Source organism: Ammospiza nelsoni, chromosome 22, assembly GCF_027579445.1.
Source record: "Ammospiza nelsoni isolate bAmmNel1 chromosome 22, bAmmNel1.pri, whole genome shotgun sequence".
Classification (NCBI taxonomy): domain Eukaryota; kingdom Metazoa; phylum Chordata; class Aves; order Passeriformes; family Passerellidae; genus Ammospiza; species Ammospiza nelsoni.
The window spans coordinates 891835-917789 of NC_080654.1; the positions used below are offsets into that span (position 1 = coordinate 891835).

The 25955-nt window shown below is 51.2% G+C and overlaps 2 protein-coding genes across 2 annotated transcripts; both read left to right on the plus strand.

The window, feature by feature from the left end:
• Positions 1-149: 149 nt before the first annotated feature.
• Positions 150-23813, plus strand: TMEM201 (transmembrane protein 201). The gene is made up of 11 exons (XM_059487447.1): positions 150-223; positions 4550-4670; positions 5628-5822; positions 7213-7389; positions 7977-8383; positions 8666-8869; positions 16890-17107; positions 17604-17675; positions 18731-18991; positions 19108-19239; positions 19697-23813. Exons 1-11 carry the CDS (start codon positions 150-152, stop codon positions 19792-19794), a joined length of 1959 nt encoding a protein of 652 aa, XP_059343430.1. The 3' UTR covers positions 19795-23813.
• Positions 23814-24426: 613 nt separating this feature from the next.
• LOC132083143 (forkhead box protein E3-like) lies at positions 24427-25497 on the plus strand. The gene has a single exon (XM_059487709.1). It carries the CDS (start codon positions 24427-24429, stop codon positions 25495-25497), a length of 1071 nt encoding a protein of 356 aa, XP_059343692.1.
• Positions 25498-25955: the final 458 nt, after the last annotated feature.

The window sequence follows — 25955 nt, forward strand, 5'->3', positions numbered from 1 at the left end:
TGCGGCGCTGAGTCACGGCGGCCCCGGCGCACGACTCCGGCCCCGCCGTGAGTCACGCGCCGCCCCCGCGGGCCCAGGGGCGGGCCGGGCGCCGGCCGCGCCCCTACAAAGCGGCTCCGCCAGCGCCGGGGCAGCGCGGCCGCGCCGGCATGGACGGAGCCGGGCTGGGCGTCACCGCCTGCGCCGCGGCCGCGGGGCTGCTGCTCTACCGCATCGCGCGGAGGTACGGCCGGCGGCGCGGGGACGGCGTTCGGGGAGGGAGGGAGGGAAGGACGGGCGGACGGAAGGGAGGCGGAGGGAGGCTGGGCATGGCATGGCGGGATGGATGCGGCCCGCGGCGGCGGGAAGGCGCCACGCGGGGCCCGGGCCCGCCCGCTGTGGGAGAGCCCCGGCAGGGCCCGGCCTGGGCGGCGGTGCGGGCAGGGCCGAGCGGGGAGAGCGGCTGGGAGCACAGACGCCCCAAAAGCCGGGAATGGCTTTGTGTGCCGGGCTGAGCATCCCGGCTCTGCCCCAACACCGCCGGGAACGCGGCTGGGATGGGAGCGCTCTGTGCCCGGGAATGGCTTTGTGTGCCGGGCTGAGCATCCCAGCGCCGCCCGTCGCCTCTCCCCCGCTCCTTGTCCGGCGTCTTTGAGGCACGGAAAGAGAAAATCCTGCTCCTGTGGCTGGTGGGTGTGGGGTGAGGGATGGATTGCTGGGAAACAGGCTTGTAAATGTCAAAGCTGTTAGCACAGTGATACAACTAGAGGAGATTCTATGCAAGTCAAAATTATTGATTAGCGACCAAAATTCTTTGGTTACTTGTTTCTTAATTGCACAGAACGTTTCTGACCTTAGAACAAATTCAGAGCAATTGAAAGTCAGGTTTGAAAAGCATCAGGAGACGTGTCATCATTCAGATCTCATGAAAGGAGAAAAGCTTAATTTGGCAGGGTCTAATCTGGCATAGCATGAAAGGAATGTAGGGATGTGTGGAGTATAAGGATTTCAGGCTCTGTAGCAGCAATAGACCTCGCAGCCTGCTCATCTATTAAGTGCTTCTATTGGAGACAAGCCAGTCCCAAGGGCTCCCTATGCTAAGGTTCACTTCACGTTAATGCTTTGCAAGAGCAGCATATTCCTGCATCCTCAATGTGATGCCTAAGGTTTGCTCTAAAGCATTTGCTGTTTATTTAACCGTATCAATGATCAATGGGACATTAATCCATGTACAGGACTTGGCCTTTGTCTGAGATATTTAGGGTAGCCAAGAAATCCAAGCGGCCTGAAGGCAATTTCAGTGAAGCAGGCAAGATTTCTCTGACCCAGTTGAGGCTAGCGTGCCTTTAGAGTGAGGAGAGTGGGTTTGTTTTGCTCGGGTTCATCAAAAGGTCTCTGGAATGGAAAGCATTTCTTCCCAAGTCCTTGAAGACTGCCGGTAAATTCTTCCAGGTGACCTTGATAATTCTTTGAAGCTACATAGTGTGTTTCTCAGTACCATCCTGATGCTTCTGAATTTCTTATTCTGCCTTGATTTAGTGAATCTTAGTCAATGATAGTCATCAAAGAGGACAGCTTAATAAGGGGATGAGAGACATAGATATGATGCTGCCTTTGCTTTTTGTTTATCAAGGAGATAAAAGATTTGATGTCCAGATAGGAACAGAGCCTGGGGTGGTTATCAATGAGTGGGTGTCCCTGCCCAAGCCCACTGGGCACCTTTTTCCTGGCTGAGGGGACTGTTCAGATGTGCTGGCATAGCCATTTGAATAATTGCTTTGTGATCCAGTTGTGCCAGAATGAGACTGCTGCTTTAAATACTTTTAATAGAGAATTGGGTTTTTCTTCTAATCCTTCGCTGGTAACCCAGCGAAGAGCTGCACATCCACCAGTGTCTCTTTCAAGGCTACAGAAAAGTAAACATTTTCATCTTCTGACTTAAAGAGGGTGGGGAATAGATGTAAATAAAAATATTTACAAATCCAGTTTATTATTGCCAGCACTTACCAAGGTAGATTGTTGTTCTGGCAATCCTTTAGAAGCATGGACTTCAGCATGACCTTAAATGTGTGTATAAATGAGAAGTGAAGAGTGCTGGGAAGGAGCCTCAGTTCCTCCTTGTGTTACATGACAGACACAAAAGTTGCTAACCAGTGTTTGTCAATGGGACCCGCAGAGTTGCAACCTGATTTTTGTGAGCAAAATAAAGAATCCAGCAGCTTCTCACAAAGGAACAGGGTGTCATTGTCTGAGCAATGTCAGACATTTAGCTGTTGGTGTCATAACTGAGTTTACTGTAGGTGTTTTCCCCTCAATTTTGGCTTAAGCAAACATTTTCTACCTGCAAAAAAGTGTGTGCAAGCCTTGAATGTGTTCTGAGCCTGGCTGGGTGTGCAGGTTGCACAGGGAGTCGGCTGTGAGTGGAGTCTCTCTGTGCCTGGAGTAACTCAATCACTTCTTGCTGCCCAGGTTTTGGTGTGCAGGGAGGTTCTCTGGCCAGTGGAGCTGGTTCAGATTAGCACAGTGCTAGATTATGAACTCCTCGGGGACGATTTGCCTTTTGATTTGTAAGGGATTGAGCACATGGTAAAGGCTCCATTTGCGTTGGCACTCTCTGACTTTGGAAGCAGTGTGTGCTTTAGCTCACTGCCCTCAGCTGCTGCCTGAATTCAGGCAAGGTAAATATAGCTCCAGAGTAGTTAAATCTGTATTTGAGATTCTTTCCAAATGCAGAACTTGTTTTTTGGGTTTTTTTCAGTCCTGCCCAATTACTAGAAAATTAGTACCCTACCTACATGTTCTTGCCTCAACAACCTTTTCCTCCCCTTGTTATTTTACATTCACCAGATTGAGAATTTGGGATTTTTTGCACCTATTTCTATGGCAACAGATTATAGGTTCACAGAAGGAAGTATTATTGCCTTTTATCCTAAATAATCCAGGACTTAGCCATTTGTTTTGCATACATTGCAAATGAGGTGCTGCTATTTAATCCTCAGTAGTACTTCATTAGCCTCCAGAGCAAGAAATGAAATCCTGTTTGGAAAAGGATGGAAAGGCCTCGAGTACTCTGAGGATTTGGTCTCTGATATTAGCGAGTTCTCAGGTAGGGTTTGGCACTGATGGATTTCCCTTTATAGCATGACTGCTTTATTCATTTCTTCACCTGTGCTTTCCAGTTCTGTCACCCTTGAAATTAGTGCTGCTGCCTCTGCCATGCCATGGAATGCAGAGCCTGGGGTGGGCAGGGGCTGAGGGGTTTCAGTGGTGCCACAGGAGGGGCTTGGGGTGGGCACGTGCTTGGCTTTTGGACAGCAGCAGCTCGTGGATAACTCAGACACTAACCTAGATTTGTCTGCTTTAAACTCTGGGCTGCTTTGGGGGGCTTTTTTTGCCTGGTAGTTTTAGCAGTGATATTTTTAACTCAGATCAGTTGAGCCCCCTTGGCAGTGAAGAAAGTTGAGCAGGGAATATTCATTTTAAGGGGGGTGTGGGTGTTTGCATCTATTTTGAGATGAGAATCTGTCATCCTAGTAGCTCCAGCCATTTTCTTTCAGCATCTGGCAGGGAATCCTCTGTACATTCTGACTTTACAGTGCTTCATTTCAAGCATATCCTCATTGTTAGTGCCTAAACAGGAGGCTCAGGCATTGCTTGAGGGTTTGATGTTTTATGAACAGAGTTTCAAGGCATGGTCCATGGAAATGTGAGTGGGAGAAATGGTTGCTGTTATTTGCTCCCCTGCTCTGCTGCCGCAGTGGAGCCACACAGATTCATTATTCCCTGGTGGAGCTGGGCTGTGGCAGCTGTGTCCATCTGTCTGCATAGCTGCCACAGCCAGCCCTGGGCAGCTGCCCTCCCTTGGAAATGGGGCTGGAGCTGATGAGCCCAGACAGCTGGGCTGTGGTGCCCGGGCCAGGGAGCTCCTCTTGGGCCTTGCACTGAGCTTTGGGACAAATGCACAGCTTCTCTAGCAGGCAGGCTCAGGGATTGGGCTGGTGAAGGTCTTTGCTCACACATCTGTCACAGCCTGTTTTGGTGGGGCCACGTCACAGCTGTTTGTCTGTATTGGCTGTTGTTTTAACAGGATTGCTTTAGAGAACAAGGGGCTCATGGATCCAAGGTCATTAGTCTTTATCCCTTCAGTTCTAGTGCATAAAAGCAGGGGATGCCCATTTCCTGGGTTTCTGGGCACCCTCACAGGCAGCTCTCGTGGATCCTGACTTCCTTTCCCCGGAATTCTGTGTGTTAAGCATCAGTTCTACTGCACCTTCTCATAGAATGGCACTGCTGAGTATGGAGAGGACCCCCAGATATGCCCCTGAAAAACAGTGAAGTGGATAAATCACAAGGTTGTTATTGAAGTTCTGGCATGTCCATGGTACTAGAACAGAGGATAATTGTCAGGCAGAAATTATTTCTGCTTTTCATTGCTAAAAGCACTACTCCAAGCCATAGCATTAAGCGCACAGAATGGGAAGATTGGCTGTTTTCCTGCATTTCACTGTTGGGAAGCCAGTGCTCTGAACCAAGCTGAGGGCTCCTGCTGAGATGTTCGTTGTCCCCCCAGGAAGAAGCCCACACACGTGACGGTGAACTGCTGGTTCTGCAGCCAGGACACGGTGGTGCCCTACGGGAACCGCAACTGCTGGGACTGCCCCAACTGCGAGCAGTACAACGGCTTCCAGGAGGTACAGGGGGCTGGCAGGGCCTGGGAGCCTCAGTGGCATGGGGCAGTGAATGCACAGTGAATGCACAGTCAGTACAACGGCTTCCAGGAGGTACAGGGGGCTGGGGAGCCTCAGTGGCATGGGACAGTGAATGCACAGTCAGTACAACGGCTTCCAGGAGGTACAGGGGGCTGGGGAGCCTCAGTGGCATGGGGCAGTGAATGCACAGTCAGTACAACGGCTTCCAGGAGGTACAGGGGGCTGGGGAGCCTCAGTGGCATGGGGCAGTGAATGCACAGTCAGTACAGCGGCTTCCAAGAGGTACAGGGGGCTGGGGAGCCTCAGTGGCATGGGGCAGTGAATGCACAGTCAGTACAACGGCTTCCAGGAGGTACAGGGGGCTGGCAGGGCCTGGGGAGCCTCAGTGGCATGGGGCAGTGAATGCACAGTCAGTACAACGGCTTCCAAGAGGTACAGGGGGCTGGCAGGGCCTGGGGAGCCTCAGTGGCATGGGGCAGTGAATGCACAGTGAATGCACAGCTGGCTGCCTGTGCCCAGCACCTGTGAGCTCAGCACCTCAGCTTGGAAAGAGAATCTTCTGTGCTGGGGTGTGCTGACTAGAGAGATAGAGACAAGTGTTCCTGTCTTGCTTTAAAGGGCAAAAGTGGCCTTGACATATCTCGTAAGAATACTTATGTTACTGTATGGAACAATTCTTCTCTGGTTTTGTGTTCTGTTAAATAGCAAAGCCTGTCTTGAGCTGAAATCCAGCACCACCAGCTGCCTGAGATATGTGTGCAGGACATTGGAGATGGGGGAAGATTTGAAGCATTTTGCCTCTTTTTTTACTAATTTATTTTGTTACATAGGTGCATGCTAATGAAATGTAGAGCTGCTGACAGAACTTAGGGAATTTTACGGTCAACCTAGCTGTGATTTTATGATTGGATGTTTGCTTTTCCCCCTGTTGTTTGTCAGAATGGAGACTACAACAAGCCCATCCCTGCCCAGTACATGGAACACCTTAACCACGTTGTGTCAGGCAGTCCAACTTTCTGTGACCCTACCAAACCACAGCAGTGGGTGAGCAGCCAGATTCTGCTCTGCAAGAAATGCAACAACCATCAAACCATGAAAATCAAACAGCTGGCTTCGTTCTCTCCAAGGGAGGAGGTGAGTGTTCATTAGGGACTGCCATCACTGGAGAATGTTTGTCCAAGGCATTCCCATCCATGCATCTGCTATTCCTGCTCTGTTAATTCCATGTTGCAGCCTAGTGAGCAGGAGAGAGAGCAGTTTTTCAGTAATGATGTTCCAACAGTCTTCAGAAGCACTCTGTGGCACTTCAGTGCAGAGAACTTCAGTGATTAGTGTTGTGAATTTACCTAATTGTACTTCAAAGCTGGAATGTTCCCCTGTTCTAATGAGCACTGGAAACTGAAGCTTGAGCCCAAGACATTTCTGAGATCATCTGACACCTCCAGTACTTCCCATGGCTGAGTTTATGGGACCTGAGAGGCACAACAGCCCAGTAGTTAACATGAAGCCTTAATAGGTTTTGTTTTCCCGAGGCCCTGGCTGTGCTGCTCTGTGTTTACAAGTGAACTGGGAGAGGAATCCTGTGCAGCCACAATTTCCCTGGTTAGGCATCTGTGCTTAGGCGGGCAGAGGGATTTTGCAGCTACAGCAGCAGGATTTCCTGCTGAGCAACTTCTTGGCCTTCCCATTACTTAATATGCATGGAGGAGGGATAATGGGGTTTCTCCTTCACGGTTTTATGGCTCCCTAAAGATCTGTGCAGAGAATTTAGTGCTGCATTCCTTGGCATGGTCAAGCCTTGGGGTTAGACTGTGCTGTAGTGTGATGTGTCCTTCTCTGGCTTGCCTAATCCAGTCTGCTTTGTGTAATTATAATGAGTTTAATCAGAGTGATTCCTGGAGAACAGATTGAAATTTGATCGCGCTTAATGAGAATATCTTTGGCTGGTGCCCTTTTCTCAGCTTTATTTCTAGTCCCTGCCTCTTGCCAGAGCTATCCAGTTGCTCAAGTACTGCCAGCCTTTGGCCACTTTTTAAGCATTCAGTGAGCTGCAGTGCCTGTGCCAGCTGAGAAACCTGGGATTGTTATCCAGTTTGCTTGGAAAGGGGTGTCAGTGACAGCAGGGCTGGCTGCTCCAGGGAGGGATGAGCCTGGATGAAGGAGCCACAGGTATTTTGTGTCCCCTCATTTGAGGAGAGGAAGAGCAATTCTAGTTACTTGTCTCAGCTATGTAGTATTCAAAAGATCTCCACAAAGACAGCAAAATTTGGCACGGAAATTCAACATCCTGATGTTGGGCCACAGCAGCCTTCTCCAGGGCTCTCTTTGCCATCCCTTCTGGGACATGGAGGGGAGGCTGGCTCAGCTCTGTGTGAGGCTGGCTGTATGCCTGACCTGCAGCTTGGTTCAGGGAGCTGTTCCTGTGGCACTGGGGTCACGCTTTGCCCTTCTGTCAACAGCAAACATGACAGCTGGTGAGGCACCTGCACTTCTCACCCGTTTTCCCCTGCTGTTCTCTGCCCAGGGCAAGTATGATGAGGAGATTGAGGTGTACAAGCACCACCTGGAGCAGACCTACAAGCTGTGCCGCCCGTGCCAGGCTGCAGTGGAGTATTACATCAAGCACCAGAACCGGCAGCTGCGGGCGCTGCTGCTCAGCCACCACTTCAGGCGCCGGGAGAGCGACAAGAGCTACAGCCAGGTACATGGGGACAGGGACAGGACAGGGACAGCTCTGCCACTGCACCTGCAGCTGGGAAAGGGAGGAGCAGCCTGGCCTCTCCAGCCGTGGGTGGGGAGCTTGCTGCGTGCCTGCAGTTTAGGAGAGCACAGGAGAGTTGCCATAGATGCTTCTAATGCTGGTTTGAGGTTTTCCTCTTGCTGGTGTCATTCAGCACAGTTGCCAGAAGGTAAGTCTAATGTAATAAGAGTGGAAGGAAAATAATGGGACAGGCAGAGAAGGGGAGGTAGGGAAGCCAATTTGTGAGTGCAGTGCAGGAAATTACAGAGTACAAGGAAAAAAAAAAAAAAGAACAATGGGAATTGAATTATGACCTTCTCCTTGTTTCATTGCCCTGCCTGACCTTGGCTTCTGCTCATGTCTCTGCCCTTGCTCCTTGCTAGTCTACAATAATCCCATGTGGTGTCAGCCCAGTGCAGAGACTTAAAAGGACTTGAGCAGAGCAGTCCAGCAAACCATACGGTCTGGAAGTGTTTCATACAGCACCATTTCAAAACATTGCTGCAGTTCATTCAGTCCTGACAAAGCGTTTCTCCCTTCCTCTGCAGAGCCTGTGTTCATCCTCATCCACTTCCATCACCACGCCAGCTCAGGTGATCCTCCTGCGGTTCCTGGCCTTCCTCAGCTGTGCGTTCCTGGTTCTGATGGCCTTGTACGGGTCAGGCAACCCCTTCTCCCTCAGCACAGCTGTCCCTGCTCCTGGCCCCGCTGGCCCCGTGTGGAACAGGACTGGCGCGAGCCCCCGTGCAGGCGGTGACAGCGGCAGTGACGGTCGCAGTGGCAGTAAAGGTGGCGGCTCGGGGCGCGGCTGGCGGGAGCTGCTCCGCCTGCTCCCGGAGCGCCTGCTGGAGAACCTGAGCGTGGCCTGGGCCTACGGCAAGAATCACCAGATGGCAGTGGCCGTGCTGGGGCTCTTCACCTGCCTGCTGGCCATGTTCCTGGCTGGGCGCATCAGGTGCGTGTGCTGGGCTCCTGTCTCGCTCAGGCTGCTTTGGTGGGAGCTCTCCAGTGCTGTGCTGCCTCCGCGATCTGGGGGTAAACACTTCCAGAATGGCACATGAAGTACCGCATGCCTTGATTCGTTCCATTTAAGCTTAATTACTGTGAATGAAAAGCTGGAGCTGATCTGCTCAGCAGCAGGCAGGGCTGCACAGGATGTGCTGTGTCAGAGGCAGTACAGGGTGACCAGGGTGTTCAGCAGTGTTTAAATGCTGTCTGGTTTCTCCTCCCGTGGCAGGCTCCGGCGGATCGACGCCTTTGCCTCGCTGCTGTGGTTCCTGGTGATGAGCCTGCACCTGGCCGAGCGCTACCTGAAGGCAGACACGCCCAGCTGGCTGGACACGGCCAAGTTTGGCACCACGTCCCTGTGCTGCCTGGTGGGCTTCACCGCAGCCGTGGCCACGCGGAAGGCGACGGGCCAGCGGAGACCCCGGCCCCGAAGGTCAGAGCCAGAGCAGTGACGCTGGGGGAAGCAGGAAAAACCCTTGTGAACTCTTTGCGACTGGTGCTTCTCTCTCCTCTTGTTATTTTCCCTTCCTCTGTGTCTCTTTTTTTAAAGTTAGATAAGCAGTGAAGATCTCTTCTTCCTTTTTTTTTAAATATATATATTTATATATGCACATATACACATGTGTGTGTATATATATATGTATAAAATTTTTTCCCCATCCCTGCTTACCACTGTGGTAGCATTTCCACTGCTAGCCATGGAAGCTACTCGTGCTGCCTCCATTGTCCCTTCCTCCTGCATCCTACGTCAGCAGTACAAATATCCAGCTTCCCCAAAGTCAGTTCTTCCAGCAGCTGCCTCACAAACTGCTCCATAAATGCAGCCTCCTTCCCTTTCTGCTCCTCCAGCCAAAGAGATTCTGGCTTCTCCCGTCCTCCTGGTTCTCCTCACTGCCTCTCCATCCTTAGCCATCACAGAGGAGCCCTGTGCCTTGATCCACCATGGGGCCTGGGCCACCTTCACTTTCCTAATGGTGCTGGTCATTTTAATTTGGAACCGATGGGAACTTGCCTCTGGATTTGGAGTCCTTGTTGACACGTGCTGTGGTGCCCAGGCACACGAGGAGGGACCACACAGAGCCCATACCTGGTTCTTCTTGCCTTCCACTGTGTAGCATCACTTACCTGCACCCTCTCACTCTGCCCTTCTCCTGGCTCCTGTTCCAAATGGAGAAGTGTCCTTAAGTGCTTTTGACTGAAACTTCAGTAATTTATTCAAAAAGGTGCTTTAAAAAATCATGTAGCTCAGGGTGTCTTAATACCTGAAAGTATACAGCTGAGGTTAAAAAATTTTCAGATCTACCAGTGGTTGTTGCTTTCAATGCCAGTTTTCTTTGGGTTTTTTTACCCACCTGCTCCCCGAGCAACATCTGTGTATAAGCACAACTGGATAAAAATGCCTCTGTTCCTCCACTCCTGTAGCCTTAGAAAGAGAAGTGTGGGACTGACAGGCTCATGCTGTGAGTACCATGTCAGCTTTCATTGTACACCACTGCTCAGTCAGTGTTCATTGCTGAGAACACAGATGGGAAGGGTGGGAGCTGTGCTGTGGCACTGCATGGCAGCAGATATGGATTTTTTGGGTTACTTGCAGAGGTTCTTTTTGCAGTCTGGCATTGTGCTAATACCGGAATAAGGATCTGGAAATCGTGACTTGGAGCTGAGTGCCTGGCACTCCTCTGCTGAAAGCTGGGGTGGCTGGGCATTACTGTGTGGGGAGGAGGGAACTTCCAGCTGTTTGGGTTTTTTAGGATTAACTTGTTGGGACCTCTTAGGATAAGCAGTCTGATTATCCTGCATGATTGTTTGAAAGGCACTCCACTGAGTTTCTCATATGGACTTTGGTTTTTCAAGAGGAAAATAGCACTTTTACAGAACATCTGCTATTTTCTTGTGTTCAGAATAGCACAGCGGAACTCACCACCCTAATAGTCTGATATAAGTTAATTGGTGATCTTCCAGTGTATAAACTATGAAATAATCGGAGTGGAGCTCTCACTGTGAAGTATCTGCAACTCCTGCTGAAAAACTCAGACACTGCTGGGTGCTGCAGATGCTGGTGGAATTAGAGGAGCTTTTTTAAAGGAAACAAAAGCTATTTCCTAGCTGTTCATACTTACTGTTCCTGGAACTGCTGTTCATTGTGAAAGCATAAAGGTAGCACTGCCAAAACTCTGAAATTCGTTAACAATAAGCCAGGCTGAGTCATGGAAGGTGCAGCTCCTGTACCTTAGCAAGGGAGTGGCACACAGGCCTGCTGCCCACCTGGGCTCTCCTTTGGAGTCTTTTTCTGGTGCCTTCAGATAGCTGCAATATCCAAGCTCACAGAGCCTGGCTCCATTCTGGTGCTTGTAAATGATGCTGAGGGTTGTTTACTTACTTACTATGCCACAAGAGGAATCCAGCACCTGCAAAGTCTGGTTCCATCTTCCATGTTCCCATCACTATCAATCCTGACCCAAAACATTTGTCTTCCAGCTCACAGGTGTGGGAATCCTTGAGCTATTATGGCCATTAAGTGAAATAAGGCATCTGGACTTTTTTTTAATTCTTGCCTTCTTCCTGCTTCAGGACTTCCAAATTTTCCTCATAAAGTACATGTAAGGAAAGACTTTTATCTGTGATTGTCATCTGCACTTACCTGTACAATTTGGATTGAAAGTTCCTCTTGGTATTCTCCTGTGAGACGTGTCCAAGGAATGGGAGGAATCTCATATGTGAAGGATTTCCTGAGGAGGCTCAAAGGAGGGGTATGAGAAGCTGACAAACTCAGTGGGAATGCTCATGGTGATGTCATGCCTGATTTCTGTCAGCAATGCCCTTTTATTAATAAGAATGAAATGTATCTGTCCAAATTCTCTTGCCCAGTAGGAAGGAAACTCTCAGTGGCAGCTTCTAAAGATGGCTGGCAGCCTCTCCAGATGTTCTATTCAGGAGCTGAAAGCCAAGGCTGTGTTAAGCTTCACTGTGTCCTGTTTCCCATTGTCTCCTATCTCCTCTAAGTATCTCTTTTCCTCCCTTTTTAGGAACACTTGGGTTTTTTCTTTCTATTTAAACTTGACTCCTCCTCAAGCTCCCTGGGGTCAGGCACCTTTTGTGATGTTTTGCTGTAAATGTTATGTTGGTTTACCATGCCTGTTCTTTTCTCTGGTTATCTTTTTCCCTGTGCAGTGCTGGGATGGGATGGGGAGGATGCACACTAAATGTTGGGAACAGGCAGTTGCTAGAACTGTGGGAAGCAGAGGATTTACACTGTGAAGCCTGAATAATCCTGTTAAGGAATGTTTTAGCTCTGTTTGCACAGCAAGTGCAAATCTATACTGAGTTTAAAGTCGTTTAATGTGGGAGACATGTTAACTGCAAGTGACATCCGTTTGTCCTCACTTTATGCAGATTAATACAAATGAAGTATGTTTACTAGTTGCACTAATTTATATGTCAGAACATCAGAAAGCTACTTTGTTTTATGGCCAATCTGTACAACTGATCTCTGGTGCTTTGTTCACAACTTACGATTTGAGAACTTTTGTGCTTGTAATTGGGAAAATTTCAAAGGTGAAACAGAATAATTTAAGTGGGGTTCATTTAATGCCAAAGAAGCTTTTGTTTTTGCTCAGGTGTCAGCCTATTTTCCCCACTTCTCGGTGCCTCAGCATGTCTGTGCTGCTGCTTCTGAAAACAACAACCTCAGAGCCTCAAAACCAACCTTGCAGCAGTTGAATTTTTGGTGTTGTAGAGACTCTGATGCTGACAGGCTCCTTTGTTTCTCCTTGTCTCACATGCTTTTGCTGATGATGGAGGATGATGGGTCTTTAGGGGTCAGGGAAGAAAGGAGAAGGCTGGGTTTTGTCCAGAGGTGTTCTGATTTCTAAACTGTAGCATTCAGTCCGTCCCTGTTGTGTGTCAGACAAGGAGCCCTGCAGAGAAGTTGTAAGTCAGCAGCATTCTGCTGTTGACTGTGGAAAAAAAAAAGTGTCAAACCACTACTGCCTTTGCTGAGACTGTCCCTGCCACACCTGATTCCAAAGCCAAACAGGCTGTTCCAGACACTGCCATGCCATAGGTTCTCTATGGAAGGTGCTTTGCATTTTTTACTCAGCAGTTAGATTATGTCATGTAACTGTAGATATCTGAGTACATCATCTAACTGCATGGCTCCTTGCCCCACAGTGAGTCCAGCAGGTGAAAATGTGTGTTTTGCTGCACAGTGGTGCTGTCCTGTGCAGCTGAGGTGCTATTTTGTGTCACACATTTCCTTCTGCTGGGTGGGATAAGAGCTAACAAAGGCTTGGTAACTAACAACCACAAATGACACAAAATCAGCTGAACCACTTGGTCACTGCCTTGGGCTTCTTGTTTTCCCTTAGCTGGGCTCTTACTTCAGGCCCCAGAGGAACACATGGTGGTCTCCAGGTGCAGTTTTGTTGCCTGAGGATTCTCTAAGCCATGCAGGCCAGAGCATGTGAATATCTTAACAATATTAGAGGGTTTTAGCCCAAAAGCCCCTAATTCAAGGTGCTGCTTTTTCGTACTAACCATGTGTCTGGACCAGGGGATGGTAGCAGCAGAACAGAGGTGCTGAGGGATTGTTAGTGGGTTTGTGTGTCCCTTGGGATCAAATCTGCTCCATCCCCAAGTGCCTGACTGGCCCTCAGTGGCCGTGGCTGATGTGCCAGCTCAAAATCTTGTACCCTGCCCAGCAGAGCCAGTTACAAAGGGGCCAGTGTGGGTTCATGAAGTGCCTTTTCCTGGACAAGATTTGGGACAACACTGTGTTGCTTTGCCTGGTGGCACAGGGCTGCAGCAGTGCCCGTGTGTCTGCCAGGCCAGCGCTTCTGTCCCTCCCGTGCCACCACCGAGCGTGGCAGGGCACAGGGGGACACCTGGGCTAACATTTCTGAACAACTCTGCAGGAGAACCCAGGGGCAGCAGCCAGATCAGCATCTCTGCTGCTGCTTCTGTTCTTCCTGGGGCCCTCAGTGACATCAGTGCATGCAAACTGACACCTTTGTGCCCTTGTACCGTTCTAAATACTCTGTGTTTATATCCAGTTCTTTCCTCTCTCCTAACTCCTCTCCTACATCCATGCTCTGCATGCCCCAGTGAGCTTGGGTGTGTCAAAGGGTGAGGACATGTGGGAATATAAAAATGGTGTAGTGGCTTATTACTTTGGCTTTATGAGTATTTTTCAAGTGTGCTGAAATTATGTGAAGCTAATAATCATGCTTAGACGCTATAGAAATTATGTATTGATGTAATGTGAACGAAATATTTACGCTCTTATAAAAATTAATATAATTAATAGCCAGATAATTGCTTCAGACTGACTGCACTCGTGAAAGGTGAAGGGAGCTGTGCTGTATGGCTTTGCTTTGGTTTTCAGAGATGCTGTTGAAATTGTGTGCTGTCACATAGAGCTGCCAGCTCCTTCCAGGTGTGCTGTCACCTGCAAGGACACTTGGCTCTTGGAGCCATGGCAGTGCTCTCCAGGGAAAGGGACAGTACTCAGTCCTGAAGTCATCCCCTGTAAAGCCTCGTTGGGACCAAAGCTCTTGAGTGCACAGGCAGGAGGAGGTGCCCTGGGCATTTTTGGCATGCCAGCAAGTCTGGGTTTGTGTAGGCATAGGATGTGCATATACACACACATGTACTCCCCACTTTGTGCCCCAGATGGGGGGAAAAGGCACAATTGATGCCGAGCATCTGTGCTCTAGAAGGTCTTAGTGCAGCTCTAATTCAACCCTCCCTTTTCATCCAAAGCAGGACAACAGGCAAGAGACAAGAATTCTTACTCTGGGCAGCTGAAGTTTGTAGCTCTCTAAGCCACATATCAAAATATTAATGTGTCTGAGAGCTGTGCCCATTTTAGCACCACTCTCCCCTGCCCTTGTGCCTGTTTTTTATTCCTGTACTGCTCTTCCCTGGTGGTTCTGTGGGTTTGGCAGGAGGCTGTGCCCCGAGTGGGGAGTGCAGCAGAGCAGTGCCAGGGCACAGTGACAGTGACCTGTTCCTGGCGTGGCAGGGACCTGTTCTGTGCCCTGGGGACAGAGATCCCTGCTGTAGCTGGGTAGCTCAGTTCTGAGGGAAAATGTTCCAGCCCTGGCTGACACTTGGCTCCCCAGCTGCCAGGGGTGGGCACATCCCCAAGCTGCCTGCCTGGGACTGCATCTCCCCTTCTTCTTCATGGGCTGAATTATCTGGCAGAGGAGTGGGTCCATCTGCAGCCTGGCCTGCCCCTGCTCTCCCGTGTCTGTGTCTGTCCCAGGGCTGGTGCAGCATCTCTGTAAAATGTGAATTTAAAAGGCACACACCTATGGTGGTGTCTGGATGACAGGGAGCCGTTGGGACAGAGCAGGGGAGGTGTTCCTTCAGGACCGTGTACAGTCCCATACCATGTAATACCCTTCTTTAACCTTCTATTTATTTATTTTTAAACTATCTGTGTAGCAGAGTTGTGCCCGACTGTCTAATAACATTGTGATCATTGTAAACACTAATTGAGATACCCAACTTTTGATGTTCACAGTATCAAGTTCTGAAATAAACGGCTTCCGGGCCTTGACTATTTCCACAAACTATCTGACTCCAGAGCCTTTTTTTTTCCCTTATTTTTTTTTATGTTCCATTTTTTACTGTTTCCAGAGCCACTATTAGCACGAGACAAATGGCTTGGAGCAGAGGCACAGCTGCTGTGCTCCATCCCAGGGCTGTGATGGGGCTGCTCCCTGCCTCTTGATCCTCTTGATCTCCTCACCTTTTTTATATCTGCTTCTGGGAGAAGTTTTAGTTCAGCTGCCCATTCTCAGGCATGAAGCACATTCCCATGAGAGCTTCTAGCAGCATTGAGCCCTCTTGACATGGCAGTGGCAAACACTAAAGAGTGCAGAGAACAGGAATAGGATTTTGCACACTTAGCAGGAATTTGTTCAGAACAGATCAATGTTTAGGACACACTTTGGTCAGAATTCGGTCCTAAGGCATTAATAAGCTATACTTAAAATCCTTCAGCTCCTCTTTGCTAATTCCTTTTCTGGATGGTTCAAGACAAATGATTCTTCACTGCCCTGAGGATCTGGCTGCACTGGCTGGGTGAGGTTGAGCACTGGGGCTGTTGAGCAGCAGAGCCATTGCAAGCCTGATCCAAAACAGTCCCAGTCCCAGGACTGAGGTTATGAGTGACAAATTACTAGAATAGCTTCCAGCCTGTTAAATGAAAGACTTACAAAAGCCAGTAAACCAGTTCAGCTGTTTTCTGCTGCACCAAGGAGCTGTGTAAAGTTGGATCCTTTGGCCCAAAGACCCCGAAGGTGCAAAGTTAGGACAGAAGAGCCATGTGGCTCACAGGTGATGCTCTGGTTTGGCCCTCCACAGCCATGGCACAGTGAGGGGTAGGTATCACTCTTTCTCCTATGATTCATATCAGTCCTGAGCTGCACTTCTAATTCCCTTTCCCATTCATTTCCTTTTACAAATCCGAGCTGGGCACGTCCATCTGTGTGTGTGGTGGGGTGGATGTGTGTGGGGGTGCAGAGCAGGACCCCCTTTGAGGTCCTCTGGATCCTGGAGAGGTTGGGCCATTGGGGCTGCCACACCTGCACATCCCTGGCTGCTGTTAGAGTCATTCCTGCCCCAGCACCCAGCTTGGCTCACGTGTTCAGCCTCATTAAGCTGGTCAGGATTGGTGATGGCTGCCTCCTGCTAGCAGATAAGTAGTTTATAAGATACTTTAAATTGTAATCTTCACTCTAGAGTTAGCAAGGCATAATATTGCTGCACCACCTCTTTCATCTCCAGGGCAGAATGACACGTGCATAAATCACCCCACAGTGCAAGGCTGAGATTTTCTTCACCCTCTGATTTCCTCCTGGCTTTCCTCTGACAGAAGAAAAGCCATGTAACCATGTTGCTGCTCTCATCTGTCTCTGTTTCCATCAGAAGTGAGATTAAGCCTCCAAATACTGTATTGCGAAGTCAGATATCTCCATTTAAAAACGTGCACTTCATACTCAGTTCTTCATCATGATTTATTTGACAGTTCTATTACGTGTTTTTAACTAAAAAAATCTTTCAGAGGAACAGAGTTTCTGGTTCATATTCTAGACTTTCTTTCACGTATTTTCATTCAATTGTTAAAAATAATACAAAATCCCTGTATTTTAACATCTGGACTTCTTAGAGCATTCTCTGGGTAATTTTCTCATCTGGGGTATTATCACTGGCATTCCTAAACTGTTCCACCCTGTATTGTGGGACAGGTTGGTGCACAATAATTTAAATAAGGTTGGGCAGTTCTTCTTTTCCCAAAGTCTAGGAACATTCCCATAAACTTCAGCACTCCTGCACTGAAAAGTTAGTCCAAACCTGGCAACAAAACAAATGTTCTGCAAGCATGAGAGAGGCAGATTTGCTGGGATTTCTCATTGCTAAGTGTCTGTCATGCGTGTCCTTTGCAGGTACCTCTCTGGGGACTCCATCACTGTCTTTCCCAGCAGCCCTGGGCCAGCCTTCCCTTCACCTGCCACGTCTCTGTTTGTCCCAACTCCACCCAGCATCCTGCACCTGACAAACCAGCAGCTCTTCAGGTCCCCGCGCAGAACGGGCTCGTCCTCCCTGCCCGGCCGCCTCAACAGGGCGCTGTCTCTGGGCACCATCCCCTCGCTGGCACGGGCAGGTGAGGGCAGGGCTGGCACGGGGACAGGGGCTGCAGGTCCTGGGGGAGATGGGCTGGGGGGTATCCAGGGAGTGGGCAGGGCTGGCACGGGGACAGGGGCTGCAGGTCCTGGGGGAGATGGGCTGGGGGATCCAGGGAGTGGGGCTGCAGGTCCTGGGGGAGATGGGCTGGGGGGGATCCAGGGAGTGGGCAGGGCTGGCACGGGGACAGGGGCTGCAGGTCCTGGGGGAGATGGGCTGGGGGGATCCAGGCAGTGTGCAGGGGCTGTCCAACAGGGAGAGGGGCTGCAATTCCAGGAGGAATTGGGCTGGGGGGGATCCAGGTGAGGGCAGGGGCTGTGCCAGAGGGAATGGGGCTGCAATGGTTCAGTGCTTCAGGAGGAAATGGAATGGGAGGGATCCAGGTGAGTGTGCAGGGGCTGGCCCAGAGGGAATGGCACTGGATCCACACGTTATAGTCCTGTCCTAGATTCAAATGGTTTCATTTTTGCTTTTAGATTCTGGCTACTTGTTCAGTGGAAGCCGGCCGGCCTCGCAGTCATCCTACTCCAAGGAGTCCCCTACATCAGGTACTGCTCCAGGCCTTCCAGAGCCACAGTCTGTGCAGGATTTGCACTGAGTGGGTTGAAACACGTGGTCTGGTTGAATTCTTTCCTCCCTGCTCGCATTCCAGTGAAAATGTCCGTTTTGCTGCTGGAAATGCTGCAGGCAGAGCCCCAGCTAGAGGTGGGATGGCGTTAAAGTCGGGTGCTGTGTGTGCTGGATGTTCTCGCTGGGAGAGCTCACGGTGGCATCAGTGAGACAAAACAAGGAGCCCTTTGCTGATTAGAGCAGGGTTGAGCCTGCTTGGAGAGGAGAATTCAGCTGCTTCCAGGGCAGCTCTTTTGTAGCTTTCCCAGCAGAGAGCAGCAGTGGCTGGTTTGGCTGCTCCGTGACCTGTCTGCAGCCCGTGTGGCCCAGACGGATCCCTGGGCTGTTTGTGCTGCTCTCACACCCCGGGCCATGCAGTTCATTCACCTGCAGAATGGATTGTGCACGCTCTCCTGGATGGACACAGCTGAGCTAAGACAAAGCTCACCAGGCTCCTGATAACCTGAGTCACTCCTGAGTGTACCAAAGTACTGGTGGGATTTCTCTGTGCTTTGCAGTGTGGGGACTCAAATAAATAATGAATTTTAGTACAAGACACAGTGGTGGACATTTGCAACTCCCATTCCTTCTCCTTGTAGTACTGTTAAAGAGAACTGTGCCTGTTGCAGTGGGATGATAACCCGGTGGTTTTATCTGTGGGGTGTTATTACCAAATGGGTACTGGGGGCAGCTAAAGGTGATACAGAGACTCTATCATTAGAAGGTATGAAAAAGACACTTTATCATTAAAATCTACAGTTTTTATAGAAACAATGGCGGACTTAAGACTTGATTGGCTTTTAGGAATGTTTTCTCACACTGTTGGTGAACTATGAAAAGCACACTCTGGAGAGCCATATCTCTAAACAATGGTCACAGAAAGAGAGATAATAATTTTGAATACTTTTAAGTTTCTCACAGCTTTTAAATTTCTGGGAGGTGGGTGTCTCTCTGTTCAGAGGACGTGTAACTGCTGTGGGTGTTTGTGTTGCAGATCCGCTGTCGCTGCTGGGCAGCCGTGCCCCGTCCCGCCTGCCGTCCCCTGCCCCGTCCGTGGCCGGCTCGGTCACCTCGAGCTCGGGCTCGCTGCGCCTGCGCCGCCCGCTCATCAGCCCGGCCCGCCTCAACCTGCAGGGGCAGAAGCTGCTGCTGTTCCCCAGCGGCCCCGAGGAGCCCCCCCAGCCCGACAGCAACGCCTTCGGCCCCGAGCTGCCCGGCTGCGCCCCGAGGAGCCTCGCCGAGCGCGGCGTGCCCGGTGCGGAGCGGGAGGGAGCGGCCGGCGGGCACAGCCCCGCAGCATCCGGGCCGCAACCTGGGGAACCTGCAGGAGAAACCCGGGTGCTGAATTCTCCTGTCTTTCTCTCCTTGCAGATATGAGATCGGCTGTGGAAGGGGGGAGTATCTGCAGTGATAATTCCATCAAAAAGGAGGATCGCTCGTCACACTCATCTACCTGCGTGGTGGACACGACTACCAAAGGGGAAGATTTGGCAGGCTGGAGAGGTGAGTGCAAGTCTGGTGACTGCTTCATGCACGTGTGAGCGTTTCTGTGAGGGTGGCTGAGTTCTTTCCTGGAAATCAAATTAATAAGTAGTTGCAAAGTGGACCTTCTGCCTGCCATTCTAAGATGTTAACAAAGCTGTTCCTGTTCTTTGTACTGTCTGAAGAACACTGACAAAGTGCTAAACCGAGACAGAAGAACAGGGGTGGGGATGTAGGTGTCAGGAGCATGAGATGAGATGAAAATAAAGCCAAAAGAGAGCAGTGGAGTCTTTCCTGACAGGAAAAGTGCTTCAGCAAGAAAAGTGCTTCCTGGCAGGAAAAGTGCTTGAGCAATTTCTGCTTGTGCTAAAACACTGGCCAGAGAGAAGCAGTACAACACATGTTCACTTTTACTTATCAGTTCTTTAACATCTCTTTCTACAATTCCCTTTTTTCTCTGTGTTCTCCCCTCTGCCAGGTCGCTTTGGTACCTCTGCCCTGCGGGGCCTGCTGGCCGTGAGCCTGACCCTCAATGCTGTTTTCACATCAGCCTATGTGTACAGGAGCCTGCGCTGACTGCTGCCAGCCCTCCCTGTCCCTCTGGTTCCACCTGGTCCTGAGGAGATGAGAGCAGCCCAACCACGGCTTCATGGCCAAGGCCATGCCACCGGTGCATGCTGTTCATCAAAAAACTGCTGTACACTCAGCTGGCATGAAAAGGAACCTGGGCAGCTGCTGCCACCCCTTCCAGGTAGATCATATCCCAGGAGTGTCCCTGGAGATGGCAGGCAGCATTCCCAGCTCCAGCTCAAAGCAGGAGGCCAATCCAATGGCCCACACACTTCCTTTCAAGAGAACTGACCTGAGACACAAGCCTGACAATGTGTGAGCTGCGTTTTTAGGAACCTACCCCAGCTCTTCTTTCTGACATATTGACCTCGTGCTGATGGTGCTGGTAAAACGGGGAGAATTAGAGCAAATGAGCTGAAGAAGAGGGATGGCTTAGTAGCTGGTGCTGGGCTTTGGCTACTGCAGCAGCATCCCCAGGCTCTGCTCAGTGGTTCCTCTTCTCTCTTCTCTCTGGCATTCTCCTCTAAATTGTCAGTGAACTTTCTTTAGTTGCCTTAAGCTTGCCTAAGCACATGGGTGACCTTGGCTGCTCTGTCATGTTCTTGCATCTTAGATGTCCTTGTGCTTCCAGCTGGACCTGGCCCTGAGGCCACTTTGACCAGTTCCTTGTGGCCATGCTGGTCCTCAGCCCTGTGTGTGCCTGTGGCTGCAGGGCTGCACAGCCCAGACAGACCCTGTGCTGGCTGCAGCACAGCCCCAGCAGGCATCGCCTGTGTTACTCTCAAGTGGCAAAAAGAAAGGATCCCGGTGTGATTTGCACCACAAAGGGCTTCAGCTCTCAGCTCTGCTGGAGCTTTCCCTGGAGCAGTGAGTGGCAGAGCCTGTTCTTGCTGTAAATCGCACAAATCTGTTCTGTTAGGGGTAGGTGAGGAGCTGTCTGATTGTATACACCTATCCAGAGACCTGACACCTCACTCTGATGTTGGGGTTTGCTAAGTAACTGTTTGAGATATTTCTTACTTGGTAAAATGCCCAGGTGCTCTCAGTGAGAAATGCCAAACCTGCTTCTGGACAATTCAGCCTTCTGGATAGATTCTTCTTTTCTAGCCCAAGGAAAGTAGTAGATTTTCAAAAGCAGTTTGTAATTTGGCTATTTCTGCTTTTGGGTAAGCCTTCAGCATTGCTTAGAATTCAAGGGCCATTTAGAATATTGTGCTGAACACTCAGAATCATTTAGTGCATCTTAGGGGAAAAAAAGAAATCCTGATCTTGCTGTTTTGGTTCCCAAAAACCAAGTGCAGAGAGATTTACCATTGTATGAAAAACACCTGGTGAGAAGAGAGTTGACTGGCATTAGCTGTGTATTTCCTGAAGCAGGACTCAGATCTAGAAGAGTTTTTCTGTTGTCTCTTCCTTTGGGCTCCTTTACCTCAAATTTCCCTGCCCCTCCCCACTGCCCTGTGTTTGCACTCTGAATTGGTGAATTCTGTGTCTTTCCCTCCTTTCCAGTTCGCTGCTGTTGCTCTCTTGTGTTCCTGCATGTGCACAGAGCAAGGTGTATCTGCTGCTGACCATTCTCTGCCCTGAACCTGAGCCCCACCTGGCAGTGATGATCACCCTTCCTTTCACTCTATTTTTTATTTTGTTGCATGTTTTAGTTGAGTTCCTCCCCAGCCTCACTTGGTAGCCCATGGGAGCCGCAGCCAGACTCATCAGCGTGCATGTGACAGCATAAATGGGGCTTTGCTGCTGCTGATTGAAGCACTGAAAAACTGAGTGTCTCTGTGATTTCCAAGTCTCCCTGCATGGTCTGAGCTGCCCACTTCCAGCTGCTGCTCCTGCCCTCCCTGTGGGTGAGACTGGTCCCTGCTGTGCCTGCACACTCATGCTGATCCAAGGGGCTGAGGAAGGATCCTGCATCTCCCTCTGGCTCCTCAGAGAGCTGTGCAGCCCTGCACAGCCAGCACCTCCTGGACACAGCCCAGAGCCAGGAGAGCCTGCAGCACAAAGCTGTGTTGAATGGACGATGAGTTCTGTTGTAACTTGCATGAATTGTTCCTTGTAGCCAAACCGGACCCATAACCTTGTTGTAAAGAGATTTTTGTCCCTTTTATAGACTTTGCACGCTCACCCGAGCATGTGTACAGGCAGGATGATGGCAGAGCAGCTGCCAAGCTCCTCTTTCAGCCTCTGCTCTCTGGGTTTCCTGATGTTCTGGTGCAGCGTGTGATCCTTGTCCTACACACGCAGACAAGCTGCCAGAAGATGCCGTGGCTGTGCTTGTCCTTATCAGCCAGCAAAGTGCACTGTGACTTTGTGTATGCAAACCTCCCCCTTCCACCTCCCAGCCTGCGCTCAGTTCCACCACCACGCTGGACCAGACTGCAATACCAACCTTCTCCTCCTCCTCCTCACAGCCCAGGAGCTGCAGCATCTCCACAGCCCTCTTCTTCCCATCGGCATTCGGAGCAGGAACACCCAAACTGTCCCTGCACCTCTGAGCTGCTCACTCACACTGCTCCGGGGAGGGGGCTCGGTGACCTTGTCCACAGCAATAGAGAGACTTTGGGGTTTATTACTGCAGAGGGAAGTTTTTCATTCTGGTGCTAGAACTCTCTCCCGTGGTGCTCTCACGGTTGTGAAGCCTTTGCTTGAGGAACACACGAGCGTGTGAGTGTGAGTGTGTGTGTGAGTGAGTGTGTGTGCAGATGTACAAAAACATTTGCAAGGTTTCTTCATTTCAGAAGATCTGAGCCCATGTTTGTCTTTATATTGTTGGCCTTAATCTAGCTCGTAGATACCGTGTCTATCTTGCTGCTCTTCTCTGTACAAAGCTGGTTTGGAGGAAGCAGAAGTTTATCTGGTCCCCTGTAAAAATATCTGTGACTGATGATGTTGATCTTCATACAGTGTTGTTCAGGGGGGAGATTTTATTTTTCTAATACTTTTCCTACTTTAAAAACTGTTGGAGTGTATGGAGTGGGAAAGATCTTTACAAAATGGCCTGATAAAGATCTGAACGTGGCTTAATAATACCAACAATTAATGATTAAGTATAAATGACATTTATTTACAGACCTTTTCCATTTCCTACTTTCCATTGAAAATGTCCAGGTACTTCTTCTTTGGCTATGGGCTTGTTAGGCATGTTCTGAGACTTTGCAGATACTTTAGATGATTTTGCTGTTCTGAATTAGAAAGAATTTGTGTTTTGGAGTCTGGTTCCAGTTCCGCAGTCTGAGGAGTTTGGCAGATGTGAAATTTTATGCACATATCTATTTGATGGGATAGAGGGAGTGGGTAGAACAAGTTGCTGGTTTCTGAAATTTATCATACCTTTTAACATAAAATCTTAGACATTAAATTGGTCACTGGCGGGGGGAACCTCATCGCTGTCATACGTAGGCCAGATCAGGCCAGATTCACTGAATTTTAGGCTATTTGTTCAAGCAACAGATGAGGCCTGTGAATGTTTGATTCCCACTCCCTGTTCCTGGGTGCTGGGAACTTCTGCAGATCCCTGCTGAATTGGCTGGGTCCTTGTAACAGGGCAGCTGGACTCAAGGGCTTCTGTTGCCTGTGGATGCTGCTATATTTTTCTTCCAAGCTCCATTCCTGGAAATAACAATGGTCTTAACCTCTCTCACAGACATTTGTTAAAAGGCTAGAATGGGCCAATTTGGCCCATACTTTTTTTTTTTTCTTTTTTTTTTTTTTTTTTAGATATATGTTGCATCCAGAAATTATCATCACTGTGTTCTGGGGTGGGAGTAAGGTACAGAGTATTTTTGGATTGAATGGGTATCTAGAGAGGGTGAGGAGGATAATTTCAAGTCCTAAACCTTATTTCCTGTGAAAGAAAGACTGTATGTTATATGTGTGTGTTCTTTGGGGAGCTCTGTCACTGTACAGTTTAGTTAAACATGCTCCAAGGAAGGAGAAGCTGTTCCTCGGAGGTTTTTAGTTCATGCTTTGTGTTTAAAGAGGAATATTTTTCTTTAAAAAATAAAACCGGATAAGTTTTCGCCTTAGTGTGAGTGGTCCAGTTCTGTGCACACCGTAATTCTGTGTTCATTAGGCATTTAAGTGGTTTCTTTTTTCATGAAATCCTGACTGAGGGTGTTTATATATTATTGTATGGTCTTTACATTATGGTTTTATTTTGTAATGTAAATTAGGGGGCAGGTGGCATGAGCTGATCAAATCAACATTTTTTAAAGGAGGATATATTTTAATTAAATGACTGGCAACAGCTCGCTACTAATTCTGCACACACAGGTGTATTGTGAAGGATTTAGTGACTCGCAGCGCTTGCACAGGTGTGACCCCGGTAGAATCCACGTTGCTGCAGCGGAGCAGCTTCTCCGTCACCCTCCGGCCCCGGGGCCGGGTCCCGGCGGGGTCAGGGCTGTGTTTGCCCCTGGACGTGGCGGGTGTGCAGCTGGTAAGAAACGATGGGAATTCCACCGGCTTTGCTGGCAGGGAGCGGCTCCCAGCGCTGAGCTCTGCCCCGAGCCGTGCCCGGCCTGACCCGGCGGCGACCCCGAACTGACCAGACTGGGCTGGGCCGGGGCTGAGAGGGCGGCGGGAGAGGCTTTACAAGGGCCCGCGGGGCTGGGGCGAGCGGAGCGCGGGGCCATGGCCGAGAGCGACCCCGGCGAGCGGCGGGCGGCGGGCACCGGGCCGGGCACCAAGAGGGGCACCGAGCGCATCACCGAGCCGGGCACCGAGCTCATCACCGGGCCGGGCACCGAGCGCATCACCGGGCCGGGCACCAAGAGGGGCACCGAGCTCATCACCGGGCCGGGCACCGAGGGCATCACCGAGTCGGGCACCGGGCCGGGCATCGAGCGCATCACCGGGCCGGGCACCGTGCCGGGCACCGAGGCAGGCACGGCGGGGTGGCCGCGGCGCCCTCCCTACTCGTTCGTGGCGCTGATCACCATGGCCATCCGGGCCAGCCCCGGGCAGCGGCTGCCCCTGAGCGGCATCTACGCCTACATCGCGGAGCGCTTCCCCTTCTACCGCGGCCCCGGCCGCCAGTGGCAGAACAGCGTCCGCCACAACCTCAGCCTCAACCCCTGCTTCCGACGGCTGCCCTGCCGCCAGGGCCGCGCCGGCGAGTGGGCGCTGGACCCCGCTTTCCAGGACATGTACCCGGGGGGGAATTACCACCTCCGCCGCCGCCGCCGCCTCTGCCGCCGCCCGCCCGCATCGCCGCCGATGGCCCCGGGGATGGCCCCGGGCCCCGCCGAGCCTCGGGCCCCGCCGCCCTCGGGGATCGCCCCGGGTTCCGCCGAGCCCCCGCAGCTCCCCGAGCTCCGCCCGGGCCCCGCCGCTCTCCGGGCCCGGCTGCTCTCCGGGATGGCCCCGCCGCCCTCGGGGATCGCCCCGGATCCCGCCGAGCCCCGGGCCCCGCCGCCCTCGGGGATCGCCCCGGATCCCGCCGAGCCCCGGGCCCCGCCGCCCTCGGGGATGGCCTCGCTCCCCGCCGCTCTCCGGCCCCCGCCGCCCTGCCCGGTGCCCCCGGGCTGGCCGCAGGGGCCCTGGGCAGCGCTGGTGCTGCCCCGCCGGTACCCGCAGCTGCCGGCCCGCAGCCCGGCCGTGCCCCCGGCGCTGCCGCTGCCCGCCTGGGCGCTGCGCCCCGCCGAGCCGGGCACGGCGGGCACCTGCGAGCTGGGGACGCGGCTGTCGCCCGCCCTCCGCTGAGAGCCCGGCTCCGGGCAGGATCCATCGCCGCCGGACCCGCCCGGAGGGAAGCGCCGCGCGGTGCCCGAGATGCGCCCCTGGTCTCCGAGGGGACCGGACCGGACCGGGCCGCTCCTTTGCCCCCGCGGGTTGGGTCTGGGGGAAATTGGGATTTTGTTGTTTGAGCCTCCAGGCAGCCTGAGGGAGCTGCAGCGAACGGTGCCGCGCGTCCTCTGGGTCTGAAGGGAGTCCTGCACAGGCCAGTCCTTGCCTCATGCACGGCGCTTATTCTTCCAAGGGTCCTTAATTTATTTTGGAGCTTTTCTTTCAAGATCTGTGGAAAAAAATAGCAATATAGGTCTGGTTTTGGTCGAAAATACCTTAAACGAAAAACACCAAAGATACTTGGATTAATACTGGAAATCTCGTGGGTTTGTACTTAAAGTGAATTTGTATGGGATTTTTCATACAGGTTATTT

What these genes read in the sequence shown, in the direction of transcription:
- TMEM201 (XM_059487447.1), top strand. Translation starts at nt 150, where the DNA reads ATGGACGGAGCCGGGCTGGGCGTCACCGCCTGCGCCGCGGCCGCGGGG. An exon ending in CGTTCTCTCCAAGGGAGGAG is followed by an intron (nt 5,823 to 7,212) that starts GTGAGTGTTCAT and finishes TTCTCTGCCCAG; the next exon opens with GGCAAGTATGATGAGGAGAT. An exon ending in GCGACAAGAGCTACAGCCAG is followed by an intron (nt 7,390 to 7,976) that starts GTACATGGGGAC and finishes CTTCCTCTGCAG; the next exon opens with AGCCTGTGTTCATCCTCATC.
- LOC132083143 (XM_059487709.1), top strand. Translation starts at nt 24,427, where the DNA reads ATGGCCGAGAGCGACCCCGGCGAGCGGCGGGCGGCGGGCACCGGGCCG.